Source organism: Bubalus kerabau, chromosome 1, assembly GCF_029407905.1.
Source record: "Bubalus kerabau isolate K-KA32 ecotype Philippines breed swamp buffalo chromosome 1, PCC_UOA_SB_1v2, whole genome shotgun sequence".
NCBI lineage: Eukaryota > Metazoa > Chordata > Mammalia > Artiodactyla > Bovidae > Bubalus > Bubalus kerabau.
Genome location: NC_073624.1, coordinates 242,454,198 through 242,481,755, shown reverse-complemented (window position 1 = coordinate 242,481,755; position 27,558 = coordinate 242,454,198). Strand labels below are relative to the sequence as shown.

The 27,558-nt window shown below is 38.6% G+C and overlaps 1 protein-coding gene across 4 annotated transcripts in view; it reads left to right on the top strand.

Moving 5' to 3' along the window:
* GABRB2 (gamma-aminobutyric acid type A receptor subunit beta2) overlaps positions 1 to 27,558 on the top strand; it is a 438,630-nt gene that overhangs the window by 372,569 nt on the left and 38,503 nt on the right. For all 4 annotated transcript variants that reach the window (XM_055561844.1, XM_055561859.1, XM_055561850.1 and 1 more), the window contains 3 exons: positions 19,916 to 20,053; positions 21,754 to 21,906; positions 25,807 to 26,051. In XM_055561844.1, the coding sequence (XP_055417819.1) occupies positions 19,916 to 20,053; positions 21,754 to 21,906; positions 25,807 to 26,051 (536 nt within the window). The remainder of the gene's footprint in view (positions 1 to 19,915; positions 20,054 to 21,753; positions 21,907 to 25,806; positions 26,052 to 27,558) is intronic.

Sequence of the window (27,558 nt, the reverse complement as noted above, 5' to 3'; positions counted from 1 at the left end):
AATGGACGTGAGTCTGAGTGAACTCTGGGAGTTGGTGATGGACGGGAGGCCTGGCATGCTGCGATTCATGGGGTCACAAAGAGTCGGACGCAACTGAGCGACTGAACTGAACTGAACTGATGTACCAAGTCATATCCAAGGTGTCTTATATGCCACAGTGAACAAAATAGACACACTTTTAAATTCTTGCCCTATAGGAATATACGTTACAGTGCAGAGACAGACAGTGAAATAGACAAATTGAGAAGCTCATTTATGAATGATCATTTATAAAGAAAATTAAACAAGGTAAAAATATAGAGAGCTACTATTGTGGAGAAAAACTGTAACTGGTCAGCATAAGACAAGGAGACCAGGCTTATGAGGAGGTCACTGATGCTGAAATCTGAATAAGGAATACAAACATCCATGTGAAGGCAAATGCTTAGAGTTTGAGACAGAAAAGAGTTTCTGGTGCTCAAAGAGCAAAGAGAAGACCAATATAGTTTGTCTACAAGAGCAAAGGAAAAGTAATAGAAGATGACTTCAGAGAAGTAAGCAGGACCAGAGTCCATCATGTAAGGAAGTTTGTGTGTTTTATTTGTAAGATAAAATGAGAAGCCACTGAAAGATTTTGAGCAGAGTAACGTGGTCAGAGTTAAGCTCTTAAAGCTCACTGCCTACCCTTGATGGTAGCAGGGGAAATGGGATCTGAGAAACGAATTAGGCAGCTCTAGCAGTTTTGTAGGCATGAGATGATGTAGTAATGGCTTATATTAGTAGTGAGAAATAGAATTACATGAATATATTTTGAAGGTAGAGTCCAGAGAACATGCTGTAGTTTTATTTTGGACATATGGAAGTGAAGAGACAAATTTGCAGATAGGGATACCCTAAGTCAGAGGAGAGATCAATTGTCTCAGATATTGACACCAAGATTATAGAGTCCCATAATCCCTAGGATACCCCTGATACCCTCAAATAAACCAAAAACACCCTTAGAAAGTATGAACTTTGTGTGTTCTTCTATCTAATTACATATAAAGATATGTATATCCTAGGACATTCTTGAATTTTTAGGGAATTTTTCAGACTTGGGAGCAGAATTTCTCTCCCTGCATGGAAGTGTGCTCCATGCATCAGAATCAGCTGGTACATTTATTAATGTGCCCTCACAGTTAGCCTCTCAGTAGGAAGGACCCAAGAATGGGTATATTTAATAGATGCTGGAGGTGATGTGTTGGTTTACTAAATTTGAGGACACTCGTGAGGTGAATTACTCTTTAAGTCCTAGAGCTATTGTGTTAAATACCAATTTGCTGTGTTGATAATATTAGTCTTTTATGTCTCCCCTCTCATCATAAAAACCACCTGTATTGTAAAACCATAATTCTGTAAAGATAATACGGTTTGGATAAAACTGCCCCTTGAATTTGAAAACCATTTGAGTTCTTCTCCAGTATGAAAATTGCCCTATTATCTGCAATTGTACGTCCTTGGGAACTAAGTACGTTTTAGTGATTTGGGGTTTTTTTTCTTTGTTTTGCTGTATTAAATTTTTGTGGAGAGTTTGTTCCTGTGCTGCATACTGAAGAATATCCAAATTCTATGCAGAAGAATTATAATTAAAAACTGGATTTGGGCTACTAGGTTTCGTGTAAGCTGCCTTGTACATGGGCCTCCTTGATAGCTCAGTTGGTAAAGATCCACCGGCAATGCGGGAGACCCTGGTTTGATTCCTGGGTTGGGAAGATCCGATGGAGAAGGGATAGGCTACCTACTCCAGTATTGTTGGGTTTCCCTTGTGGCTCAGCTGGCAAAGAATCCACCTGCAGTGCAGGAGACTAGGGAGACCTGGGTTAGATCCCTGGGTTGGGAAGATCCCCTGGAGAAGGGAAAGGCTACCCACTCCAGTATTCTGGCCTGGAGAATTCCATGGACGAGTCCGTGGGGTCACAGAGTCAGACACAACTGGGCAACTTTCACTTTCACCTTGTACATTGTATTTTGCTACCAAATCAAAGGCATTGCCTTAGGTATTTTTTATATATTTTTTTTAATTTTATTTTATTTTTAAACTATACATAACTGTATTAGTTTTGCCAAATATCAAAATGAATCCGCCACAGGTATACATGTGTTCCCCATCCTGAACCCTCCTCCCTCCTCCCTCCCCATTCCATCCCTCTGGGTCGTCCCAGTGCACCAGCCCCAAGCATCCAGTATCGTGCATCGAACCTGGACTGGCGACTCGTTTCATACATGATATTTTACATGTTTCAATGCCATTCTCCCAAATCTTCCCACCCTCTCCCTCTCTCACAGAGTCCATAAGACTGTTCTATACATCAGTGTCTCTTTTGCTGTCTCGTACACAGGGTTATTGTTACCATCTTTCTAAATTCCATATATATGCGTTAGTATACTGTATTGGTGTTTTTCTTTCTGGCTTACTTCAAGCAACTTGCCTTGGACAAGCTAGATAATAAATAGTCAAAATGCAAATGCTAGCACTGCAATTTAGGAGGCTGGCAACCACTTGCACAAACCACCTAAATACCCCCACCATCTTGAAAATTATGTTTATTTTTATATTAATTGGTTTGAAATCACTGACGTAGTTACCATTAACTTAAGACAAGCCCAAAGCTTTTCTGTCTGTTAATAATGAATGGTGGAGAGAAGAGATTACTGCATTTCTAACCAAAATGGCCTTACCCAATTTGTAAAGCAATGCAATGGCACCTATGACCATCAGATTACTCCACAAGTATGGAAATGCACTTCTGTGATATTTAAGATTGAAGCACTTAGGTGCAGGTAACAAATGTATCCAGAATATACATGTTTTGTGTATTCTTTGTTTTTTTTTTTTTTTTTTTTTTGTCCTGCACAGAGTCACTATTTCTGGTGATGGTTCTTGATTTTGAATTCTTTCAGATATGGGAATATGATTTCCACATCAGCATTATCATCAAAACTTGCATGTTACTTAATTTGCTTGACTCCTAAAGCTTTTGAAAATCTTGACACTTGTTTGACTACCAAATATTTTGACTCCAGTACTGGTAGTATGAGACAAATAACCATTAAGTCCATTTCCTATCTTTGCTGCTCCATTCAGACCCTCCAAGAGAAAGAATAATACTCTATCATGTATTAAGGATTGTGCCTATTATTTACTTAAAATAGACAGTAAGTGATTTACCCACTTCTATAGCCCTCAGAGTGAGTATTTAGTAGTTTTTGCATAGTAAATGAACAATCATTTTCTAATTTGAATTGACCACAGAAGTTACATTTGGAGACTTAATTTTTAATTTTACATATTTTAATTTTTATGTAAAATATAAAAATATAAATATTTTTAATTGATGATAGTTGATTTACAGTGCTATATTAGTTTTAGGTGTTGCTGCTGCTAAGTCACTTCAATCGTGTCCGACTCTGTGTGACCCCATAGACGGCAGCCCACCAGGCTCCCCCTTCCCTGGGATTCTCTAGGCAAGAACATTGGAGTGGGTTGCCATTTCCTTCTCCAATGCATGAAAGTGAAAAGTGAAAGTGAAGTCGCTTAGTCGTGTCTGACTCTTAGCGACCCCATGAACTGCAGCCCACCAGGCTCCTCTGTCCATGGGATTTTCCAGGCAAGAGTACTGGAGTGGGGTGCCATCGCCTTCTCTGTGTACAACATAGTAATTTAGTTGCTTATAGATTATACTCAATTTAGAATTATTATAAAATACTGGCTGTATTCCCTGTGCTGTACAAAATATTCTTTTTTTTTTAATTTTATTTTATTTTTAAACTTTACATAATTGTATTAGTTTTGCCACATATCAAAATGAATCCGCCACAGGTATACATGTGTTCCCCATCCTGAACCCTCCTCCCTCCTCCCTCCCCATTCCATCCCTCTGGGTCATCCCAGTGCACCAGCCCCAAGCATTTAGTATCGTGCATCGAACCTGGACTGGCGACTCGTTTCATACATGATATTTTACATGTTTCAATGCCATTCTTGTATCTTATTTATTTTATACCTAGTGTTAACAGTTTGTACCTCTTAATTCTTTTCCCATATCTTGCCCATCCCCCCATCCTCCTCTCCACTGCGTACCACCGTGTGTTCTCTGTATCTATGAGTCTGTTTCTGTTGTATTATACTTATTTGTTTATTTTATTTTTTTATATTCCACGTGTAAGTGATAGCATGCAATAGTTGTCTTTTATGTGACTCCATCACTAAGCATTACCATGCAGGTCCATCCATGTTGTTGTTGTCGTTCAGTTGCTAAGTTGTGTCTAACTCTTTCTGACACCATGGACTGCAGCATGCCAGGCTCCTCGGTTCTCCACTGTCTCCTGGAGTTTGCTCAAATTCTTATCCATTGAGTCCGTGATGCTATTTAACCATCTCATCCTCTACCACCCATCCTCCTTTGCCTTGAATCTTTTCCCTAGCATCAGGGTCTTCTCTAATGAGTTAGCTCTTTGCATCAAGTACCCAATGTATTGGAGCTTCAACTTCAGTGACAGTCCTTTCAATGAGTATTCAGCGTTGATTTACTTCAGAATTGACTGGTTTGATCTCCTTGCAGTCTGAGGGACTCTCAGAAGTCTTCTTCAGCAGCACAGTTCGAAAGCATCAATTCTTCGGTGCTCAGCCTTCTTTATGTTCCAACTCTCACATCCATACATGACTAATGGAAAATACATAGCTTTGACTATACAGGCTTTTGACAGCCAAATGATATCCCTGCTTTTTAATACATGGTCTAGGTTTGTCATAGCTTTCCTTCCAGGGTGCAAGCATCTTTTAATTTTCATGGCTGCCGTCACCATCTTCAGTGATTTTGAAGCCCAAGAAAATAAAATCTGTCACTGTTTTCACTTTTCCCCATTCTATTTGCCATGAAGTGATGGGACTGGATGCCATGATCTTAGTTTTTTGAATGGTGAGCCACATTTTCACTCTCCACTCTCCTCTTTCACCCTCATCAAGAGGCTCTTTAGTACCTCTTCACTTTCTCCCATTAGAGTGGTATCATCTGCTACTTCAGTGGTATATCTGAAGTTGTTGATATTTCTCCTGTAAAGCTCTTACATATTGTTACAATAGCAAAGTTTAATTCTTTCTTGTGGCTGAGTAATATTCCCCTGTAAATGTTTACCACATCTTCTTTATACATTTATCTGTTGATGGACACATGTTGCTTCCATATCTTGGCAATTGTAAATAATGCTGCTGTAAATATTGAGGGTGCATCTATCTTTCTGAATTAGAGTAAAAACTTTACCTTAACTGTGAATATCAATAATCAGAGTAATAATGGCCAGTAATCATTAAGCCAGTATGCTAATTGCTTTGCAATCATTTTCTCTAGTTCTCAGAACCAAATGAAAAATATAAGTGGCATTCTTCACTTTTCTTAGAGAAGCTAGGCTTTGAAAGAAGGCAGTATCTGAATGAAAACCCATTTGTTTGTCCTACTGGACCATGTGCATTTCCAAGATAACAGGTTTATTTTACTTATTTCTGAATAATAAATTACCCTAAAGCTTAGCAGTTTAAAACAGCAGGCAATTATTATCTAAGAATTCCTCAGAGTCAGGAATCACAAGTGGCTGAGCTGGGTGATTCTGGCTCAGGGTTTCTCATGAGACTGTGGTCAGATTGTTCAACACTATGGTGTTGTCTCAGGACTCAGCTGGCAAGGACCTGCTTATAAGCTCACTCCCAGAGCTATGACAGGTTCCTCACAGTGTTCCTGTTGGACTAAGGGCCTCGGTTTCTCTGGTTGTTGGCTGGAGGCTTCCCTCAGTTCCTTACCACATTAGTTGCTCCACGGAATAGCTGATGACATGATGGAGCAAGGAAAATGAAGAAGTAAAGGAAACAGAGATGGACAGAGAAAAGACAGCAAGAGTACATCCAAGACAGAGCCTCGATGTCTTATAAGCCAATCCTGTCACTTCTGCTATGCTCTCTATTCTGAAAGTGCATCACTAAATCTAGCCCACACTCCATGAGAAGAGAACTAAAGCTCCACCATTTGTGGGTAAGAATATCGAAGAGTCAGTGGCTATAACTTTAAAATTACCACAGTATGCTTATTCTCTCTTGAAAAAAAAAAAAAAACTATATGAACAGAAGGATGCTGGACTTGGCTTGGCTGAATTTGGGTCATATCAGATAGTTATTTAGTTTTCAGTACCTTCCACATGTCATGCATTTCATCTTTGGGGTGAACATTTAAAAATTCTATTTAAAGAACAGTCCTTTTCTCAAGCCCAGAATATAATCAATAGTTTAGAAAAGAGAAGATTTGCATAAATATCGGTCAAGGCTTTAGGCATTACTTGAGCTGTTTTCCTATATAGCAAGATGGAAATGTTTTATTCCATTTTAGAAGCCCCACATGTTAGTTCTTCAGCCCGCACTAATGAAGTCACTTTCAGGTTCTTGTTTACATGAGTTATTTTGCATAGACATTTAGAGGCCAATGAGAGTCAGAAGTTCACTTTATTAACACACACACACACACACACACACCTTCCATTGTATTCACATGCATGTTTCTTTTTTTAATTTAAATTTTTTTATTGGAATATAGTTGCTTTACAGTGTTGTGTTAGTTTCTACTGCATAACCACATGAATCAGCTATGTGTATCCATATACCCTCTTGAGCCTCCGTCCCACCCATGCCACCCTTCTAGATCATCACAGAGCTCGGAGCTGAGCTCCCTGTGCTGTACAACCTCTCCTTCCCCCATGAGTTCTCAAGTCCATTCTCTTAAGCCTGCACCTTTATTCCTGCCCTGCAAATAGGTTCATCCGTATCATTTTCCTAGAATCCATATCTATGCACTAATATATGATATTTGTTTTTCTCTTCATTTTTTAAAAAATACTCAGATTTCACTTTGCCAAAGAAGAGGCTAATGATTTACATTTAATGGCTTCAAATTATATGTGTATGTGTGTGTGTGTATATATTTATATATGTAAATATATAATCTTAGTCTAAGAAATAAAAATGACCTTTCAATGTTCCTAGCTATTCAAAAGTAAATTATTTTTATTTGTAATATAGAGAAAAATATGATTGCTAGTTTTAGGTATTTAATAACTTAGTAAATTGAATTATTTGTGGTTTTCCTCAAATAACATAACTTCAGATTAGCATAGCTATAGCATGCTCAGTCTCTAAGTCACGTCCTACTCTTTGTGACCCCATGAACTGCAGCCCGCAGACTCCTCTGTCCATGGGATTTTCCAGGCAAGGATACTGGAGTGGGTTGTCATTTCCTTCTCCAGGGAATCTTCCCTACCCAGGGATCAAACTTGTGTCTCTTATGTCTCCTGCATTGGCAGGCAGATTCTCTACCACTGTGCCACCTAGGAAGCCAATTTCAGATTAGAAATACTCTAAAGCAATGATTCTCAGTGTGTGGTCTAGAGTGTGGGGAGTACTGAGACCCCTTCTGAGTGTCCTTGAGGTCAGAGCTCCATTTGTAATACCAAGACTTTATTTGCCTTCTTCACATTGATTCTTTCAAAATGTACAGTCGTGTTTTCCAGAGGCCACATTATCACAACCACTGAAGGCAAAAGCAAACATGAGAATCCAGCTAATTTCTGTTAAGCCAATCATTAAAGAGATCTACAAAAATATGAAACAATGCCAGTCTTCTCAATAATACTTTCTGCTTTGTAAATATTGTAGTTATTCATAATAATATTATTTATATTGACATGTAATGGAATCATTACTATTACTTTAAATGAATTGATGAATTTTTAGATGTCTCAGTGTCATTTTATAACATGATAAGTATCATAGTATGACCCCACAAACAAAAGCTCTGGAGACAGAAATGGCAACCCACTCCAGTGTTCTTGCCTGGAGAATCCCCGGGACGGGGGAGCCTGGTGGGCTGCCATCTCTGGGGTCGCACAGAGTCGGACACGACTGAAGCAACTTAGCAGCAGCAGCAGTCATTTTTCAGGGTACAAAGGGATTCTGAGGTCAGAAATTTGAGGATGGCTGTTTTAGAAGAACAGCTTTATTTTTCAGCCATAGAATCTAAGTTCCAAAGAGAATATGATGTGCCCAAAATTCTACAGCTCATATGTAGCAGCACTGGAACGGAAATCCAGGTAGATCTCCTGATTTGGGTTATGCCATATGGCTCAGCCTATAATATTCATAAAACCAGTAGGAGATGCTCTGAAGTAATGCCCAAAGATGAATATAAATGTTAACCTGGAAATACAGGTACAGATTCCATTCTATAAAGAAAAATGTTTGCTGTTCTATTTTCTCCAGGACCTAGTGTTTTCCATTAGCTGTTGCTACTTAACAAGCTACCCCTCAAACCTAATGAACTAAAACAAGTACTGTTTATGATTGCTCAGGAGGCTGCAGGTCATCTGGGAGGCTCTGCTGCTCTGAGCCAGGCTTAGCCTGCATGTGTGGTCCTCACGAGCTGACTGCTGTGATGGGGTGAGTGGGTCACATGTCGTTCATCCTCCATGGGTTATCCAAGTGCTATTCCCATGGAGACAGCAGGATTCCAACAGAACCAGGGGAAACTGCCAAGCCTCCAGTAGCCCAAGCTCAGAACTAGCTCACCATTGCTCCTTTGATTAAAACAAGTGGCAAGGGCAGCTCAGATTCAAGATGTAGGGAGATACTTCACTCACTTTTGAAAGGAGCTGCAATGTTATGGTGCAAAGGAGCATGGACATAGTGAGAGGAATAATTACAGATGGATTTCCATAATATTTCAGAATAATTTAAAAATAATGACATCGAATAATGTTATGAGGTGGTAAATATAGTAATAGGAATTGGACTCAAGTCTACAGAGGATTTAGTTCAAATTTCATTTCTGATGTTTGAGCACTTACCTTCTTTAAATTGTAGCTCCTTCTGTAAAATGGGGATAGTAACAGTTTCTACCTCAAAGGGCTTAAATGAGATGATGCTTGTGAAATACTTGGCTTCACACAGGAAATGCTTTTAAAATGTCATCCAGTAGTGATTTTTAAAATACCGTGCATTCATTCAGCTCAAAGGATTCTTCCTGACCCTCCCCCAGCTGAAATAGCAATGCCATGTTGATGGGTGTATGCCTGCAGAACAGCTTGTGTGCCAGTCAGCCCCAGAGGCCTCCTTCCTGCTCTTCACATAAGCCCTCTCACTCAACACAATTCTATTTCCTCTCAGCAAATGTACTAAATATCTGGTATTTGCCACCTTTCTGCTCCAAGCCATCGTTACAAATTTGAGAAATGTGTGTTCTCTGTTTAAATAAGAACCCACAGTTGAGTATAGGAGGTGGATTCCTTAATAGATAACATTTAAATTATACAGAGTTCTAACAGAAGAGATTATGCGGGCACAGAAGGAGTTCCATATATGGAGTTTGAGAGCAGTACTTTTTTGGGTTTTTTTGGTTTGTTTTTTAGTCAGGACACATGCTAATAATTCGTATCACAGCTCAGTCACTCTTTTAGACCAAAAATTCTTCTGCAAGCCCATCCTGACATCCCTAAATGTGCACATCCTCAGATGACCTTCCATCACAAAGAAGGTACATGGAAGAACGGATTAAGATGGAGAAGCTCTGCCACAAGCAAGGCCCGCACTTCCTCTGCCACCCCTGCTTAGAAAGCAGATGGGCTGGTGTAACAGTTGATGGCATTTTATTGTACAGCTGTGCATATCTACTAAGCCATTCAATTGGCCTTGTTAAATTTAAACATCTTCCATTATCACTCTTGAGTTAACAAACACTTTGGTGTGACCATATCCCTTTTTCACCAGGGAACATTATTCCATTTGAGCAAGAGGTACTGGCTGCTTCTGGAAACTATTGTGGCAAATTGGTTTCCAAAATCTGTCAGCCCAGAGAAAGTCATTACCAGAGGGCCATGGCCATTCTAAGAATAATTTTCTTCAGCAAAGAATGACGGTATATATTAAAAGTCAGCAACGTCAGGAAGTGTCTTTCAACATAGGGTCTTTGCTTGAACTTGGTACTCCCTTTTATGAACTGGTACCAGGAGCACTGAATATTCATTGGAAGGACTGATGCTGTAGCTCCAATACTTTGGCCACCTGATGCTAAGAACTGACTCATTGGGAAAAGACCCTGATGCTGGGAAGATTGAAGGCACAAGGGGACAGCAGAGGACGAGATGCTTGGATGGCAACACCGACTCAATGGACATGAGTTTGAGCAAGCTCAGGGAGATGGTGAAGGACAGGGAGGCCTGACGTGCTGCAAACCATGAAGTCACAAAGAATCGGACACCACTAAGTGATTGAACAACAACCAGAAACACTGCCTTTTTTAAAGATTTTGAGGCTGGTACATGGGAGTAATATGTCCCAAAACATAAACAGTGTGCAGGTTTGCAATTCTTTCATCTTGCAGTTAAGTAAATGGCATCTGTTCATCACTACTCTCTCACAGGGAGCAGGGATCTGGTGGGCCACAGCTAATGGAGCATGTGTGTGTGTGCTAAGTCACTTCGGTTGTGTCTGACTCTTTGTGATCCCAAGGACTGTAGCCCACAAGGCTCCTCTGTCCATGGGATTCTCTTGGCAAGAATACTGGAGTGGGTTACCATTTCCTTCTCCAGGTGATGTTCCTGATCCAGGGATAGAACCTGTGTCTCTTACCTCTCCTGTATTGGCAAGTGGATTGTTTACCACTAGCGACCCACTCCAATGTTCTTGCCTGGAGAATCCCAGGGACGGGGGAGCCTGGTGGGCTGCCGTCTATGGGGTTGCACAGAGTTGGACACGACTGAAGTGACTTAGCAGCAGCAGCAGCAGCAACACCTGGGAAGCCATGTCACATGTCAAACAGTTTGACTCAGAATTTTTGTACACATGCCACCCTTAGTAAAATATGTATTAAGGAGGAGAAGTGCTAGAGAGAAATTATCAGTCATGGTTCTTCAGCCTCCAGGTTAGTCTACTGATGAAGACCAACACATCCACAGATCCTCTATTGCAAAACTGGTGATGAAGAATATGAATAAGGATTCTAGCACAGTGCCATGGAAAACCTCAGGGGAAAAAAGAAAAAAATCCCCACTGAGGGAAGATGAGACCGTGTCTTGAGAAATATGGAAGTTGAAATGGGCCCTGAAAGTGTGCAGAAATGTGATGTGAAAGATAAAGCTATTGCAAGTAACTTCATAATTTGAACCAAGGCTAGGCGGTCAAAGTGTTACTAATGACTGTGGGCAGAAGACCGGCTTTAAAAGAGGTAGAAATATAACAAATGAGGCTACAATAAACAGTTCTGAATGCCTGACTAAGAATTTGCATTTAATTCTGAAGCTGCTGGGAAGGCCATCAAGAAATTCTCCGTATATTTTTGTTTGCTTTTTAAGGCATAGAAGAAGCATCATCAACTTCTTTGTAAACAAAGGAATAATAGCAGCATGTTCAGTGTAGATTAGAGGAAGGGGCAACACCTAAAAGGTTGTTGACTAGTCCATTGAGGAATATAAATAAAAGATGCAAAGATCTAATGCAAGAGTAGAATAGCATTAAATATTCAAATAAAACTTGAATGAATACAATTTTGCAGAAAACCTTTAGATGTAGCCCCATCTTCCTTTCTCTTCTATTATTTCATTATTGGTGAACATAGGTCATAGATTATTAAAGAAAACCAGACCTTGAAAAGTGGTGGCATCAGAAATATCACCTCTTGTCCCTCATAAGAGAGGAAGAACTGGGAAAAGATACTTTAATTTTGGAGCTTATAAAAACTTAATGCAGAAGAAACTTTGTTCTCTGGGTCAGGATAGATACCAGATATGCCTTTCCTGACTCCCATGGCAAAGTAAATGAATTTTTCTCCATAAAAACTCATACTCAGTTGCTATCCAAAGGATGGTCCATGAACAAACAGCATCATTTCTACCTAGGATTTGTTAGAACTACAGAATCTTAGGCTCTACCTACTTAATCAGTGTTTGCATTTTAGCAAGATTTCCAAGTGACTTCTGTGCATACTAAATTTGAGAAGCACCAGCTTGGTTTTTTTTTTTTCTTTCTTTTTCAGCTAAAGGTTCTCTTTTCTGTATTGCTTCAGGATTTAGGGCTCATGCATGTGGAAAAAATCAGGGTTGGGAGATGGAGAGGAATCCTAGTAACCATAACCCAGTCAAGTTCTCCTTTCAAGATAGAACCATTTTAAAGAGTGTAAGGCAGTGTCTGACACAGAAGGCTTTGTAAGCCACAGCTACTGTTATGATTGTTGTGGCTGTTTTTGCCTATTATTATTTTCAATTGCTTTCTCATGTCTGAAATATTATTTTAATTGCTTTAACTTTCCAATCACAGGGAAGCGTAAGAAACACTTCATGGAGCTAAACTGGCAGAAAGACCTACCACTTCACCCTGCTCCATACAGAGATAGTAAATACTGAGTTTTGCATTGAATTCCAATAAAGAAATGATCTTTAAAGTACAATATCTGACATTTTGCTTGATTATGATCGATTTCCTATTCTCTTACATCATACAATTTGAATTTGAAAATGGTAATAACAAAAAACTCAGTTATCTCTGATGTGGGACAAATTCTGGGTCATGACTTGATGATGTCCTCACTAAGGTGCCACTAGATAATCAAGTATGACCCATCCTAGGCCAATTATTTGAGGCTGCTCGAGGTCTAGAAACGATTTGACAGCAGAACATTTGTGTCTGGCAGTCCATCTTAAAGAGCAGAGTGAAGAATAAGGTGCAATTAAGGAGTCAGAGCAATCACTCAGAGTGTCTTGGAAACACTTTCATTGCTGAATTTGAAGAGCTGTGGCTGACAAGTGAGTTTCTCTCTCTCTCCCTCTTGAAAGATCCCTGTAACTTTAATTGACTGTACTCAGTTGCACCTTTGCACTTACGTACAGGCCTCTGCATGGAGTAGAGTCCATTCTCATTATAGACTGACAGACTTCTACTCTGGTCACTGAGTTAGTCATGAGAAGAGTGTTTGCATTCTTGTTCTCATCCTAAATGGCAGTACAGTTGACCCTTGAACAACACAGATGTTAGGGGCCCACCATCAACACAGTTGAAAATCCCCCTCTAATTTATAGTCAGCTCTTCGTATCCACAGTTCTGCATCCTCAGTTCCACATCCATGGATTCAGCCAACCATGGATCATGTAGTACTGTAGTATTTCCTATTGAAAAACAATCCATCTACAAATGGACCTATTCAGTTCAAACCATGTTGTTTAAAGGTCAGCTGTACTATGTAGCTGTTGCTGTGTTGAATCAATGGAGACAGAATACAGATTACTACCTAAGAACATTTAACAGTCCAACTGGCAAAGTTAAAGTAAGTATCAGGAGAATAATAAATTGCTTTAATTTTCCACTGGGAAAAAAATGGCACCATTGATAATTCAGTTAATTCTTCTAAATATTCTCATCAGCCTCCACTGTTTAATATCTTGGTACAGGTTCATATTTTTGGCATATTAATATCCTTATAAAATGTAATATTTACTTAGTAGATAACAAAATGAATATGTAAACTATAACTAAAATAAGGAAAAAGCTTATTTAAGTGCCGTGTTACATAGTTAGATATGTAAGAGTTGTGATAACCTGTTCAGCTATTTCATAAATGTTTTTAAAATGGTGTATTTTCCTCCTTAGATCTCATTTAGTTAGTGCATACATTTACCAATATCTATCATTCATGTCTACATAGACTTACAGATTAACATATTTGACCTTCCTGATCAGGGTTTAGTAACATTTCATGCAGTTTTAATTCCTCCTAGATAAATTTCAATAAATTTGTATTTTGGTTTATCTGTAGGCCATCTGAATTGGTGTGGGTTATGTTTTAATGATAACAATTCGATTTAATCACTCAGTTTCTAGAATCCCATGAATAAAATATAAAAGATGAATTTAACTTGCAAGACACTAATGAGGAGCATCAGTGCATCTCTTCCTTCTGATATCCTTTAAAATATACCTAAATATTTTTTACTCATTACCATTATGAAAGCTGTAAAGTCAGGTCTTATGTATTTGCATATGTTTTCTTTTATTTTTTAATCCCATTGAGAGACTGCTAAATATTCCTTCAGAGAAAATTCAAAGAAAGGAAGAAAACTAGGTCTGCTTTCAGCTAATCCTACACAGTATGTTGAGCTGGCTTTTGAACTTGACCACCCTGGCACTGTTATGGATTGTCGCTCTTTCATCTACAAAAATCAATGATGCAGGAGTTTAGATTTGCTTTCCATTTGCAATATTCTATACTTGGTTAACCCAAAATGAAGGCAAGAAGGTTGGGTTTTTAAGCCAGCAGTAGCTAAGGAATATATATATACAATATACTGCTCCATTGTGTCAGATTCCATAATCTCAGACATCAAAATAACCTTCAAATGTTTTGACTATCACTTTGGACAGTCCTATAAATGTCACTGAGCAGCTAAGTTTTCTCACTGTGAAAATGCTTATATGTTTTTATGAAATAGCAAAGTGGCATGTAACTAAATACACGTTTTCATTTATTTTAAATAATTCTTGTTTAAAAAGAAAGTATTAAATTTTGAGCACTATCTACCAGGTACTTTTCTAAAGTGTTTTATAAGGAACAGTTTATTGTTCCTGCTTAACAACTCTGTAACATAGATATTATTATTATTATCTCAATTTTCGTGTGAGAAAATTGAGGATCAAGAGAGGTTAGGTAACTTCAGTTCAGTTCAATTCAGTCACTTAGTCATGTCTGACTCTTAGCGACCCCATGGACTGCAGCATGCCAGGCTTCTCTGTCCATCCCCAACTCCCAGAGCTTGCTCAAACTCCTGTCCATTGAGTCAGTGATGCCATCCAACCATCTCATCCTCTGTCATTCCCTTCTCTTCCTGCCTTCCGTCTTGCCCAGCATCAGGGTCTTTTCCAGTGAGTCAATTCTTTGCATCAGGAGGCCAAAGTATTGGAGTTTCAGCTTTAGCATCAGTCCTTCCAATGAATATTCAGGATTGATTTCCTTTAGGGTGGACTGCTTGGATCTCCTTGCAGTCCAAGGGACTCTCAAGAGTCTTCTCCAACACCACAGTTCAAAAGCATCAATTCTTCGGCGCTCAGCTTTCTTTATGGTTCAACTCTCACATCCATACATGACTACTGGAAAAACCATAGCCTTGACTAGATGGACCTTTGTCAGCAAAGTAATGTCTCTGCTTTTTAATATGCTGTCTAGTTTGATCATAGCTCTTTCCCAAGGAGTAAGCGTCTTTTAATTTCATGGCTGCAGTCACCATCTGCAGTGATTTTGGAGCCCAAGAAAATAAAGTCTCTCACTGTTTCCCCATCTGTTTGCCATGAAGTGATGGGACCAGATGCCATGATCTTAGTTCTTTGAATGTTGAGTTTTAAGCCAGCTTTTTCACTCTTCCTCTTTCACTTTCAAGAGGCTCTTTAGTTCTTCTTTGCTTTCTGCCATAAGGGTGGTGCCATCTGCATATCTGAGGTTATTGATATTTCTCCTGGCAATCTTGAATGCATCTTGCCTGGCATAAAGATTGCATCTTTATCCAGCCTGGCGTTTTGGATGATGCACTCTGCATATAAATTCAATAAACAGGGTGACAATATACAGCCTTGACATACTTCTTTCCCAATTTGGAACCAGTTTGTTGTTCTATGTCCAACTGTTGCTTCTTGACCTGCCTGCAGATTTCTCTAGCTGATAAGGTGGTAACTTGCCCAACTAATATATAAGGAGAAATGTATAATGAAGGATTTTTCTATTATACTCAAGGGCTATGTTATCATCAGGTGACTTTTATTGAATTCACTCAGAAGATATTTATTTAAGGCCAGGTACTCTATGTGCCAGGTACTCTGCTAGAATCACAATGCCAATCATCTGGATATACAACCATTGTTCAAATCCATATATATATATAAATAATTGTTCAGTAATTGATGCCAAGTGCCTGTTCTCTGCAAGGTATTGTCTAGCAAGCACTATGTAAAATATCTGGCATTTTGAAAAAAACCTATATTTTATTATAATGTTTCTACCTATTAAAAAACCATTAGGCTTCTCCTCTTCAACTGTATTGAAATAACATTGGTACTCCATGCCTCTCTGCAAAAAGTTTCTGTTACAAGATTTGTAGTGATGAACAAAAAGAGATAAATACTGAAATTTTACTTTAAAAATTTATTTTAAATCAAGGTTTTGGATGAAGAAAGGAGACTAGAGGACCAGAAACACACTCTTTACTAGTTTAGATTGAGTCCTCTATTGCAGTGGTCCCCAACCTTTTTGGGACCAGAGCCCAGTTTTTTGGAAGTCAGTTATTCCATGGACCCAGGGGCAGAGGAGATGATTTGGGGATGATTCTAGCACGGTACATTTATTGTGCACTTTATTTCTATCATTGTTACATTGTGATGTATGGAAAAACACTTATACAAATCATCATAATGTGTGAATCATATCATCAGGCATTAGATTCTCAAAAGGAGCGCGCAACCTAGATCCCTCCTATGCACAGTTCATAGTAGGGTTTGTACTCCTAGGAGAGCCTCCACTGATCTGACAGGAGGCGGAGCGTAGGCAATAATGCTTGAGATGGGGAGAGGCTGTAAATACAGATGAAGTTTAGTGGGCTCACAGGCCGCTCACCTCCTGCTGTGCAGCCCACTTCTTAACAGGCCACAGAGTTGGGGACACTGCTCTACTGGAAATACTGAGTTGACTTTTCTCTTGTCCTATTCTTTTGAAGATGGCTGCATTCTAGAAAACTATTGCCTTCTCATTTCATAAATACTTTTTTCATGTGTATACACAGATTCAGTTTTATAATACATTTCTAGCTTTCTGGCTTGAAATTAGGAGTAAGTTGACATTCTTTTGTTATTTTAAGTTGTTTTATGGAAGGTGGGAATGTCATCGACTCCAAACAGTTTTTTGGGTTTTTTTTAATTTTATTTTATTTTTAAACTTTACATAATTGTATTAGTTTTGCCAAATATCAAAATGAATCTGCCACAGGTATACATGTGTTCCCCATCCTGAACAGTTATAACTGAGAAATATATTTCGATAACCAATGAGAAATGGGATTAAATTTGAGTCAAAGTCCTGGACTGTGAGTGTTCCCATAGCCACCTTAGGAAAATTTTGCCATTTAGAAAAAGAGTAATTATCCTTTGGGACAGACAGCTGAGTTCTTAGATTTAGGTGGAGAATATTAATGGAGTAGATTATTAAGGAGTGAGCTCTTTTCTGAGAATCTGCTTGCTATTGCATTTACTTAAAACCTAGGCTTTCCTTTAAAATCATGAAAAATTTACTTTTAAATCATGGTTTTAAGTGAAAAAAGACATTCTCTAACAAAATAAAGGACTCTATATGTAATCATGCTGATAAAAATGTTGGTGATGTATAATCTATTTAAACTCCACAATTTTTATTACAGTTTGTGATGTTTGCAAATAAATGTGCTTCCATGCATGCTTAGTCGCTTCAGTCGTGTCTGACTCTTTGTGACCCTATGGATTATAGCCTGCCAGGCTCCTCTGCCCATGGGAGTGGGTTGCCATGCCCTCCTCCAGGGGATCTTCCCAACCCAAGGATCGAACCTTCATCTCCTCTATTACAGGTGGATTTTTTACCACTGAGCCTCTGGGGAAGCCCTGGCAAGTAAATAACCCTTTTAAAATCATTAGCTATTGTCCAAAAACCTATCATTATGGAATCACAAGTTCAGGTTCTCAGTAACTGTTCCAGGAAAACTACATTTCTATTATCACACAAAGATGACTGCTCTTTTGAATAAAGAGAATGTCATATTTCTAGAAAAGTCAAGACATTGCCTGACATTGCTATGATTTACACAGATTCTCAAAGAGAGGGTACTGTAATTCTTTGAAAAATAATTTGCTTCCATTTTTTCAGAGATTTGACTTTCTCTCTGGCAAAATGTGGTTAATTAGAAATCTCAAGAACTAAGAACTAGAGGATTGGCATTCTAGTCCTCAGTGTTACACTAACTAGTCACATGTCAAAAGGCAAAGAACTTAAACTTAAAACAAGTCTTTGTTTTCTAAGTCTTTTAAGTCTTAAAAAATTCTGTTTTGTTGCTTTTGAAATTGGGGGAAGCAATATATGTTCTCCAAGCTTCCCTTGTGGCTCAGCTGGTAAAGAATCTGCCTGTAATACGGGAGATCTGGGTGTGATCCCTGGTATGAGAAGATCCCCTGGCGAAAGAAAAGGCTACCCACTCCAGTATTCTGGCCTGGAGAATTCCATGGATGTGCAGTCCGTGGGGTCACAAAGAGTTGGACACAACTGAGTGACTTTCACTTACTTATAGCTCCTGCTAAGTCGCTTCAATCGTGTCCGACTCTGTGTGACCCCAGAGACAGCAACCCACCAGGCTCCCCCGTCCCTGGGATTCTCCAGGCAAGAACACTGGAGTGGGTTGACATTTCCTTCTCCAATGCATGAAAGTGAAAAGTGAAAGTGAAGTCGCTCAGGTTGTCTTCTTGAAAGTTATACAGTCGTGTCCAACTCCTAGCGACCCCATAGACTGCAGTCTACCAGGCTCCTCCATCCATGGGATTTTCCAGGCAAGAGTACTGGAGTGGGGTGCCATTGCCTTCTCCACTTATAGCTCCTAGACTTGTAAAAATTCAGCTATCTGGATACAGATGTTCTTTGAAGAGATCAATGTGATAAACAAATATACTGTGTGCTTTGAGAGGGGATTTATGGGGGCTGGATGAGTTTGTATAATATTGGTATTTGCTGGATTTCACTGCATACTTCCCTCTACATCATTGTTTACAATATAAAATGTGTCTATTCATTGCAGTTATATTTATGCTTACTAATTAGTTATTAGTTAGCTTCCCTTGTGGTTCAGCTGATAAAGAATTCGCCTGCAATGAGGGAGACCTGGGTGTGATCCCTGAGTTGGGAAGATCCCCTGGAGAAGGGAAAGGCTGCCCACTCCAGTAATTTGGCCTGGAGAATTCCATGGACTATATAGTCCATTGTGTCGCAAAGAGTCAGACACAACTGAGAGACTTTCACTTTCATTAATTAGTAAATGTATGTTTGCCCCACTCTGTCCCATGTATTGAAAGGATCATTATCCTTTTATTATTTTATAAATAAAATGTTTTTATTATACAGCAAGTCTGCACTGACAAGCATAGTAGGTGTCCAATAAGTAATTGTTGGACGAATGTAACCAAACCCCTTAAATGTGCTGTGCCTTTGCAGTGTACACTATTCATTTGTACTTACGCTCTTAAAACTCCTGGAATTAATGTTGATTTAAATTTTTAGGGAGTTCTTTGGAATTTAGATATGCTACACAGTCAAATTTAGAGATCACGTCTGTGAATATTAAAAAAGTTAGTGGCTCACTTCTTCATAATCACTCCTTTTCCAACTTGAAATCCAGATATTTTGTATTGGCAGGAGAGGGTTCAGTACTATTCAATGCTGTACTGATAAATGATTTTCTTCTTCTTTTCTTCTATTAGAGTACCATCCAGGGCTAAGTGATAACATGATAATGTTTGAGAGAATGAGATTTGTAATCAGATAAACCTAGGTTCAAGTCCCAATGATACCACTTCCTAGTTACAAGACTTAATACAAGCTGTTAATTTCTCTAAGCCTATTTCTGTAATGTGGACCTAATTATTCTTCCACAGTGGGATTATTGTGAGGATTAAAGGTGGTAATATACTTAAAGTGCTTGGTATGATACCAAACACATAATAACCTTTAGCTGTAGCTATTATCCTTTACATAGTTCATCTTCTAAACAGTTTTTGTTTCTATTTTGTCTGTCTCCTGTGTATCTGTGTATGTGTTTCCTTTTACAGATGGATATACAACCGATGACATTGAGTTTTATTGGCGTGGGGATGATAACGCAGTGACAGGAGTAACCAAGATTGAGCTTCCACAATTCTCTATTGTAGATTACAAACTGATCACCAAGAAGGTTGTTTTTTCCACAGGTTTGTATCAGGGGAAATGGTTAAGAGAAAAGAGGCTTTATCATATTTTGCCAGAAGAGTTCATTTATATCAGGATTGGGTCCCAGGAAAGAATGGGGACTCTAGAAGACTTAGGTCTGTGAAAATGCTCAGTTCCCCACAAGCCCATTTGGAACCCATCAAGTTATTTTCAAGAAGGTACCCACAGCAAAGCAAATGTGTCTCATATACTAGAGGAGGGAATAAGGGTTAGAGATGGCGTATGGAGAGAGAAATGACCCAGAAACAACTTGGGTCAGAGCTGTCCCCCTGGCATAATGCATCTCACAGAACTGATTATAATTCTTTGAAACACACTGAGGACAGCCAAGTCACAGTTTACACAAGTCTGACCACAGTGAAATTCTCTAAAGACAATAGGATAGGAGGATTTCACATTTTTCTCAGAGGTCAGGACTTTCCTTATGTAGCCTTACCTACTGTTCGAAGCTCAAAGATTTTCCAGATGTTTAGAGTGTCTCGATGCCTTTACCATCTTACTCTTCCAGAACTGAGGTCAGGCTGGTTTTAGGAATGCAATGCCCAGGAATGCAATAATTTTCTCCATACTCATTAAAAGAAAATTAATAAGCCCCCAGGAATATACCTCTTTTATTTTTCTTATTGAAATGAATTCCTCAAGCACAGAAATAGCTAGTACTGTAACTGTAGATCTTGAATTGTCCTTCTGCTAAGGACTCAGGACTTCCTGTCCCTGAAAACTACTTCAACCAAGAATACAAAATAGCCTCCAGCTTTGCAAAGAGAACAACAGAAACTTTTCCTAGATTTGAGGTCCTCTGAACCCCTGAGACACTATGGAAATGAGTTTCTACTTAAAATATTTTTTCTTTAATATTAACGTACTTGCTTCAGCCCATGAGGGCTAGACAAGGCTTTCTTTCAATTAGTAAGAATATTCTCCCCTGCCCTACATGCACACACCCTGTTTATCAGTGTGACTTTTTTATGTTTTAAGACCATGTTCTGTTACATATCTTGTTTAAAATATAATTCCCTAGATTCCCACCATCAAAGGACCCAGTTTCAAGAATCTGATCCTTTAGTTATGTCCCCCACAAATATTCCTCAGGAAAAGTGACTCTCCATCCATATTTTGGTGGGTCAGGAATCCCTTTGTAACTTTGATGGATGCAATGAAATCAGATAAAATACTGCATGCCCATGAAAATGTCACAAAATTTCAGGGAGTTGCTGCACCAACTGAAGCCTTGCCACTGATCCTCACCTTAACATGCATCCAGGGGCTTGTTGAAGAGCTGTCTTACGCTACAGTCAGAGTGTGCATCGTTATTCTTATGTATAAAAATGTACAGGATGGACTTGCTGAGAAACAATTAAAAGGGGAACAAAGGGACTGTCTCAAAGTGTCTTATCATTACAATTGTAGAGAATGTAAACCTTTGATTCAGTGTAGGAGGCTGAGCAGGGAAGAGCTGGAATTCTTTTAATTACTGGTGACTGTGGGATATAGTCAACACTGAGTAAGTCTTGCTAATTAAAAGCCCTGTTTGCTCAACTACTTTTGTATAAGGAAGTGCCCTTCACCAGAAGCTAAAATTGAATTTAGGGAACATATAGAAACTGTTTATGGGTCTTTAAGGGAAAGTATCCTATAAATACTGACTGATAATGATGATGTTTTAAAATTGTCTTTCTAGGTTCCTATCCCAGGTTATCCCTCAGCTTTAAGCTTAAGAGAAACATTGGTTACTTTATCCTGCAGACATATATGCCATCTATCTTGATCACTATCCTCTCCTGGGTCTCCTTCTGGATTAATTACGATGCTTCCGCTGCAAGAGTGGCATTAGGTAGGCATGGGTCCGAGTGCTCGCAGCGTGTGCCTGTGTGTGTTCATGCTCTGGTGTACTTTTCCCTTACCCTCAAGTTTGTGATGCGTGACGAGACCTGACTGCACACATTACAAGAATTTGGATATGAGACGTTGGATGCTCTGGTTCAGCGTTTAAATCAATTGAACACTAATTAAAACTCTTTCATGTCAAAATTAGTTAACTATATAACTGTCAGTAATGAAATTAGTCACATCAGCTTGATATTTTTATTGAAGCATAGTTCATGTAATACCGCTTGGTAATTGTTCAGTTTTTATCTGTGTTTTCTTACCTGAAAAGACCTATCTTCCATCTTTTTTTTTCTGAGTAAGAAACAAAGAAATGCAATGTGTAACAAATCAGTGAGCGGAAAGAATTCTAAAGGTTGATTAAGGTTTTGGAATAGCATGACAGGGGACAGGAGACAACAAAGTATAAGAACATTGGGGAATCATCCATGGCATCACTTATCTTATGCTTTGATGTTTTTCCATTATAATATCAAAGGAAGAGAATAAATTACAGTTCATGAACATTTTTATGTTGCTAACTCAAGATATAGTAAATTTATCACCTTTTACATGATCTTTATTAAGTCCTGACTAATCCTTATAAAATATAAAGTTGTTAACTGCTCCACCAGTAAATCTCAATTAAATCAGTATTTCCTTAGCAAAGTCATTTATTCATTCAACAACATTTTTTGCATACCTACTATGTGTCATACATATGAGGCACTGGAGATAAAACCAGTGCCCTTCTGGAAATTATGTTCTAACATAAAAAGGTAAAAAGTAAATTTATTTTGCATATAACATGCAAATTACATAATATAGTAAACATAGGAAGTAAGCAAAAGAAGGGGAGGGCATACTGGGGGACAGTTTAGCATCATCAGGGTAAACTTCATTCAGTAATTGCCAATGGACAAAGACCTGAAGAAGACTGAGTCACATCAATGTCTAAATGAGTCTATTTCAGCAAGATGAAAAGGCCCCCGGGTAGAAACAGGCCAAAGAGGTGAGCAAGGTGACCAGTAGGTGGGTGCAGATTGAATTTCTGCGTACAGATGTCAGGCAGAGGGAACGAAAAGATGTTGAAGTGGTCCAGGAGCCATCATAATGTCTTTATTTTTATTCTGAGTGAAATTAGTCACTGAGCAAAGTGACATGATTTCACATATAAAGGAATAACTTTGACCGCTGGATTGAGATTAGATTGTGGTGGTTCTAGGATGGAAGGAGCATTGATGACCTCTTAGACTGAATCAAGTCCCCTGTGATATAGTCTCCTAAAATACCGTAGAACACCCTTGGGCACGAACAACAGTTATAATTTATATTTATTTGGTTTGTGATATCCTTTTTCTTCATAGTATTGAAGATACCTTGGGGGAAGGCCCATACCTAATTTTGCTCCAATTATATCTGTAGTGTCTCACACGGTGAATGGTGTTCAGTAAATATTTGCTGGACACAGTAATGAATGGAACTTGTAAATATCCTGTTATTCCAAAATAAAAGTCTCTTTTCATTTTTATGCCTATTATAGGAATAGTAAATAAGTTATTTACTTTTTAAAGAAATGTTTAAAATGTCTTTTATGTGAGCAGTTTAATACTAGGTCAGAAACACCTTAACATAAGATTTAGATAAGTAGTGAAATCAGTATTGTCAGTTTTTATAATATACATGTAATAGTCATGTCATACAAGATAAGCTCTAGATGAAATAATGAAAAGTGAAATTGGAAAATGTATCAAACTGACTAATACAGAAAAGATATGAGAACTATAAAACACCTAGATCTAAAATATAACCATGGTTTTTCTGGCCATGCTCAGAATCAGATGCTCAAATTTATTTTTTCTGTGTCTATTTCATGAGCATGTAGACAAACAAGACGAAAAGTATGATTGAGCTTATTAGACAAAATTAAATCAGAAAACATATGTTCCTAAAAAAATAATAGAATTCAAAATTAACATTGGGCTGTGTCATTGGGTAGTATGTTAAGGACACAGGTTTTGGAATTAGAGAGATCCCAGTTCAGATGTTGACTCTACAACTTCACATCTGTGTGATCTTGACTTCTGACTCCCATTTTCACATTACTCTTTTGCTACAAAGCTGGACCTTATCAAACCTCAGGACTTTGAACTCCCAGTGCTTTTATCCAGCATTTCTCTGTCCCTCCAGTTATAGCTTTAAGGGAAACTACTCCTCACTGTTGAAGATGCTCCCTCAGCTGGGCAAAAAATTATAACCTGAGCTAGTGTGGCATTTCCCATAAAGAATTGTGTGATACTTCTGTAGTATTAATCTGTGCATTATGTGCCTACATTCCCAACCCCAAAACACGAAGGCTAGATACCTGCTTCCTGTTACTTTCCACCTCTAGTTTCCATATTTTTGCCATCATTTGTTCATAGCATCTATTCATTGATTTCAATATGCATTCATTGATTTCAGTACTATTACTATTATTTGGGGGCTTCCCAGACGGCGCTAGTGGTAAAGAATCCACCTGCCAATGCAGGAGATGAAAGAGACGCAGGTTCGATCCCTAGGTCAGGAAGATCCACTGGAGTAGGAACTGGCAACCCACTCCAGTGTTCTTGCCTGGAAAATTCCATGGCCAGAGGAGCCTGGTGGGCTAGAGTCCGTGGGGCTGCAGAGAGTTGGTCATGACTGAGCAACTAAGCACACACACACACACAATTATTTTATTTCCCCTTCATTACTTTCTTATTCTGAAAGACTCTATGCTGGTATTCTATTTCCCGTCTTGTATGCTTCCCGTCTGTGCTCCACTCTGGTGCCAGAGCGATTGTCTAAACACAGTTTGTCCCTAATGCCTGTCTGGTTGAAGCTGGTCAGTGGCTCCATGTTGCCTTCAATTTTAAGTTCAAGCTCTGCATTAAGCTCTCTGTATGTGGCTTTCTATTATTCGGGCCTTACTTAATCTCCACTTTTCTCATCCTTCTTCCCGTCATATCCTTTAATGTACCCACAATGAATTTCTTGAGACTCTTTTCATGGGCTGTGTACTTTCATCCCCACAGAGCACCTCCCTAAAAAAACTCTCTCTACTACCAGTGCCCTTAGATCTACTATCACTTTTGATCTCCAGGTTTTGGTTGCCTGGGTAACTCCCACTCATTGTCCAGGACTCAGCTCCAAAGGTGGGATTTCCTGATCGTTCCCCTGCCACATCATGAGCTAAATTATGATCAACTCTGTTTTCTCAACTCCTATCTTACACACATGTCTGTCATAGCATTTAATTCGCATCCCCAAGTCCCACACTAGATACATAACTATAACCATAAAGCTATGATTAAAGAAAATGTCCCCAATGATTAATGTTTATTACAAATTAATGATGTATGCATATTTCCTAGGCCTATCACAGGGCTGATATATAATAATTGCCCAGTATATATCGTGTGCTTCCCTCATAGCTCACCTGGTAAAGAATCCGCCTGCAATGCAGGAGACACCGGTTTGATTCCTGGGTCAGGAAGATCTGCTGGAGAAGGGATAGGCTACCCACTCCAGTATTCTTGGGCTTTCCTTGTGGCTCAGCTGGTAAAGAATCCACCTGCAATGCGGGAGACCTGGATTTGATCCCTGGGTTGGGAAGATCCCCTGGAGAAGAGAAAGTCTACCCACTCAGGTATTCTGGCCTGGAGAATTCCATGGACTATATAGTCCATGGGGTCGCAAAGAGTCAGACTTGACTGAGTGACTTTCGCCCACTCACTCATATATTGTGTGGGATATATGAAAAAGTAAAAGAGTATAGTTAACCTTTCCAGCTATGATGAAATCAGCAAGCAAATACAAACATTATTACTCTGTCTCATTTTTGCAGGAATTACAACTGTACTAACAATGACCACTATCAATACCCACCTCCGGGAGACTCTCCCTAAGATCCCTTATGTGAAGGCCATTGACATGTACCTGATGGGGTGCTTTGTCTTTGTTTTCATGGCCCTTCTGGAATATGCTTTGGTCAACTACATCTTTTTTGGGAGGGGACCTCAACGCCAAAAGAAAGCAGCTGAAAAGGCTGCCAGTGCCAACAATGAGAAGATGCGCCTGGATGTCAACAAGGTAGGTTCAAAGGGCAAGCCCTCCTTGCTTCTTAAAGTCATAGAAGAATGCCTGCCATATAGGTTCATGGTCTTGTTAACAAATGAGAAAACTAAAGCCCAGGGAAGACATCATTTGTGATGGAGACATAATTAGGGCCCAAATTTATGACACATTTAGATGCCCTTTACCTTAACACTAGGGTGGCCCAAACTGTGGTCATCTGAGACCACTTTTGTGACTTTTTCCATTTATGAGTAGAATATGTACTATTATTTACTTTATGTTTATCTAAACTAACTCATTTTATCTAAATTTATTTATAAAGGAAATTTCATATCATTATATCAGTATTACTTGCTGGAAGATAATCTTAAATGAAACTACACTATTAATTCTAGGTTATATTACATAGAGGCTATGAGCCTGAGCTCTGCATTCTCTTTGATTTAAAAGAGAAATAAGCAAGTACAGACTTGTGTTAAAGACTCACCAGCAACAAACTGGCACTTTGTTTGTGAAGTCATCAGATGGATAGAAAGAGAAGTGGAAGGGAAAAAAAGAATAACCTTCTAAGTGACAGATAATTAGTTAATGCCTTTCACATTACCACCTAAAATCCTTGAAGCATTTGAGTACAAGAGGCCACCATGTTGCTTAAGTCAGGCATAGTCAAAAAACAATTTCCATATGGTTTTAAATCCAATCTATTTTTTAAAGCAATGGTTCTCAATCTTGGGTGCCCAATCAAATGACAAGGAAAGTATTAAAAATTACTGAAGCTTAGGTTTCTTCCCTGGAAATTCTGATTTGGTTGTCCTGGGGTATGCCTAAGCATCATAATTTTTTAAATTATCCTAATATTATTCTAATTTGCATTCAAGATTTAGAATTTCCATTTTGAGCCTATTGATAGCAGTTCCAATAGATCTACCTGTCTATACTTCAAAAATACTTCACCTGGCTTTCCTGCACTGGTAACTTTCTGCACTGAGCAGAATATTTATGCACATGCTTTCCCTGAGTCCAAATTTAGACCCTTCAAAATATATGAGAAAAACAAGGTCTTATTTTAATATATCCCATACATAGTGTTTATAAAGTAGTACGTAATGTGGATTTGATAAATAGCTCATAGTGATGGAACTAAGAAAATGGTAATACTTTTAAGCCATCTGGAATTGTTAACCATCCAATAATTATTTAATTGACATTTTAATATTTCTAACTTCAATTTAATTCCAAGGATAGCATACCATAAATCATCTCTGCCATTGAATTTTATCTGGAGCAAATCCAGTGAAAATTTCTGACTCACTGATATTTTCCATATATCCATAGGTCTGATATTTGATTTTGGACTATTCTCTAAATCAAAGGCATTCCTTTTCCAGGAGATGATATTCATAATAATGCAAATTTTAAGTGTGGCCCTTATAAGTCAGTGAACCACAGGGTCTAGGAAGTTGTCAATCCCTTTTAAATGCTCTCGGTTTCAGTTATTGGGATCTGTTAATAGATTCCAAGG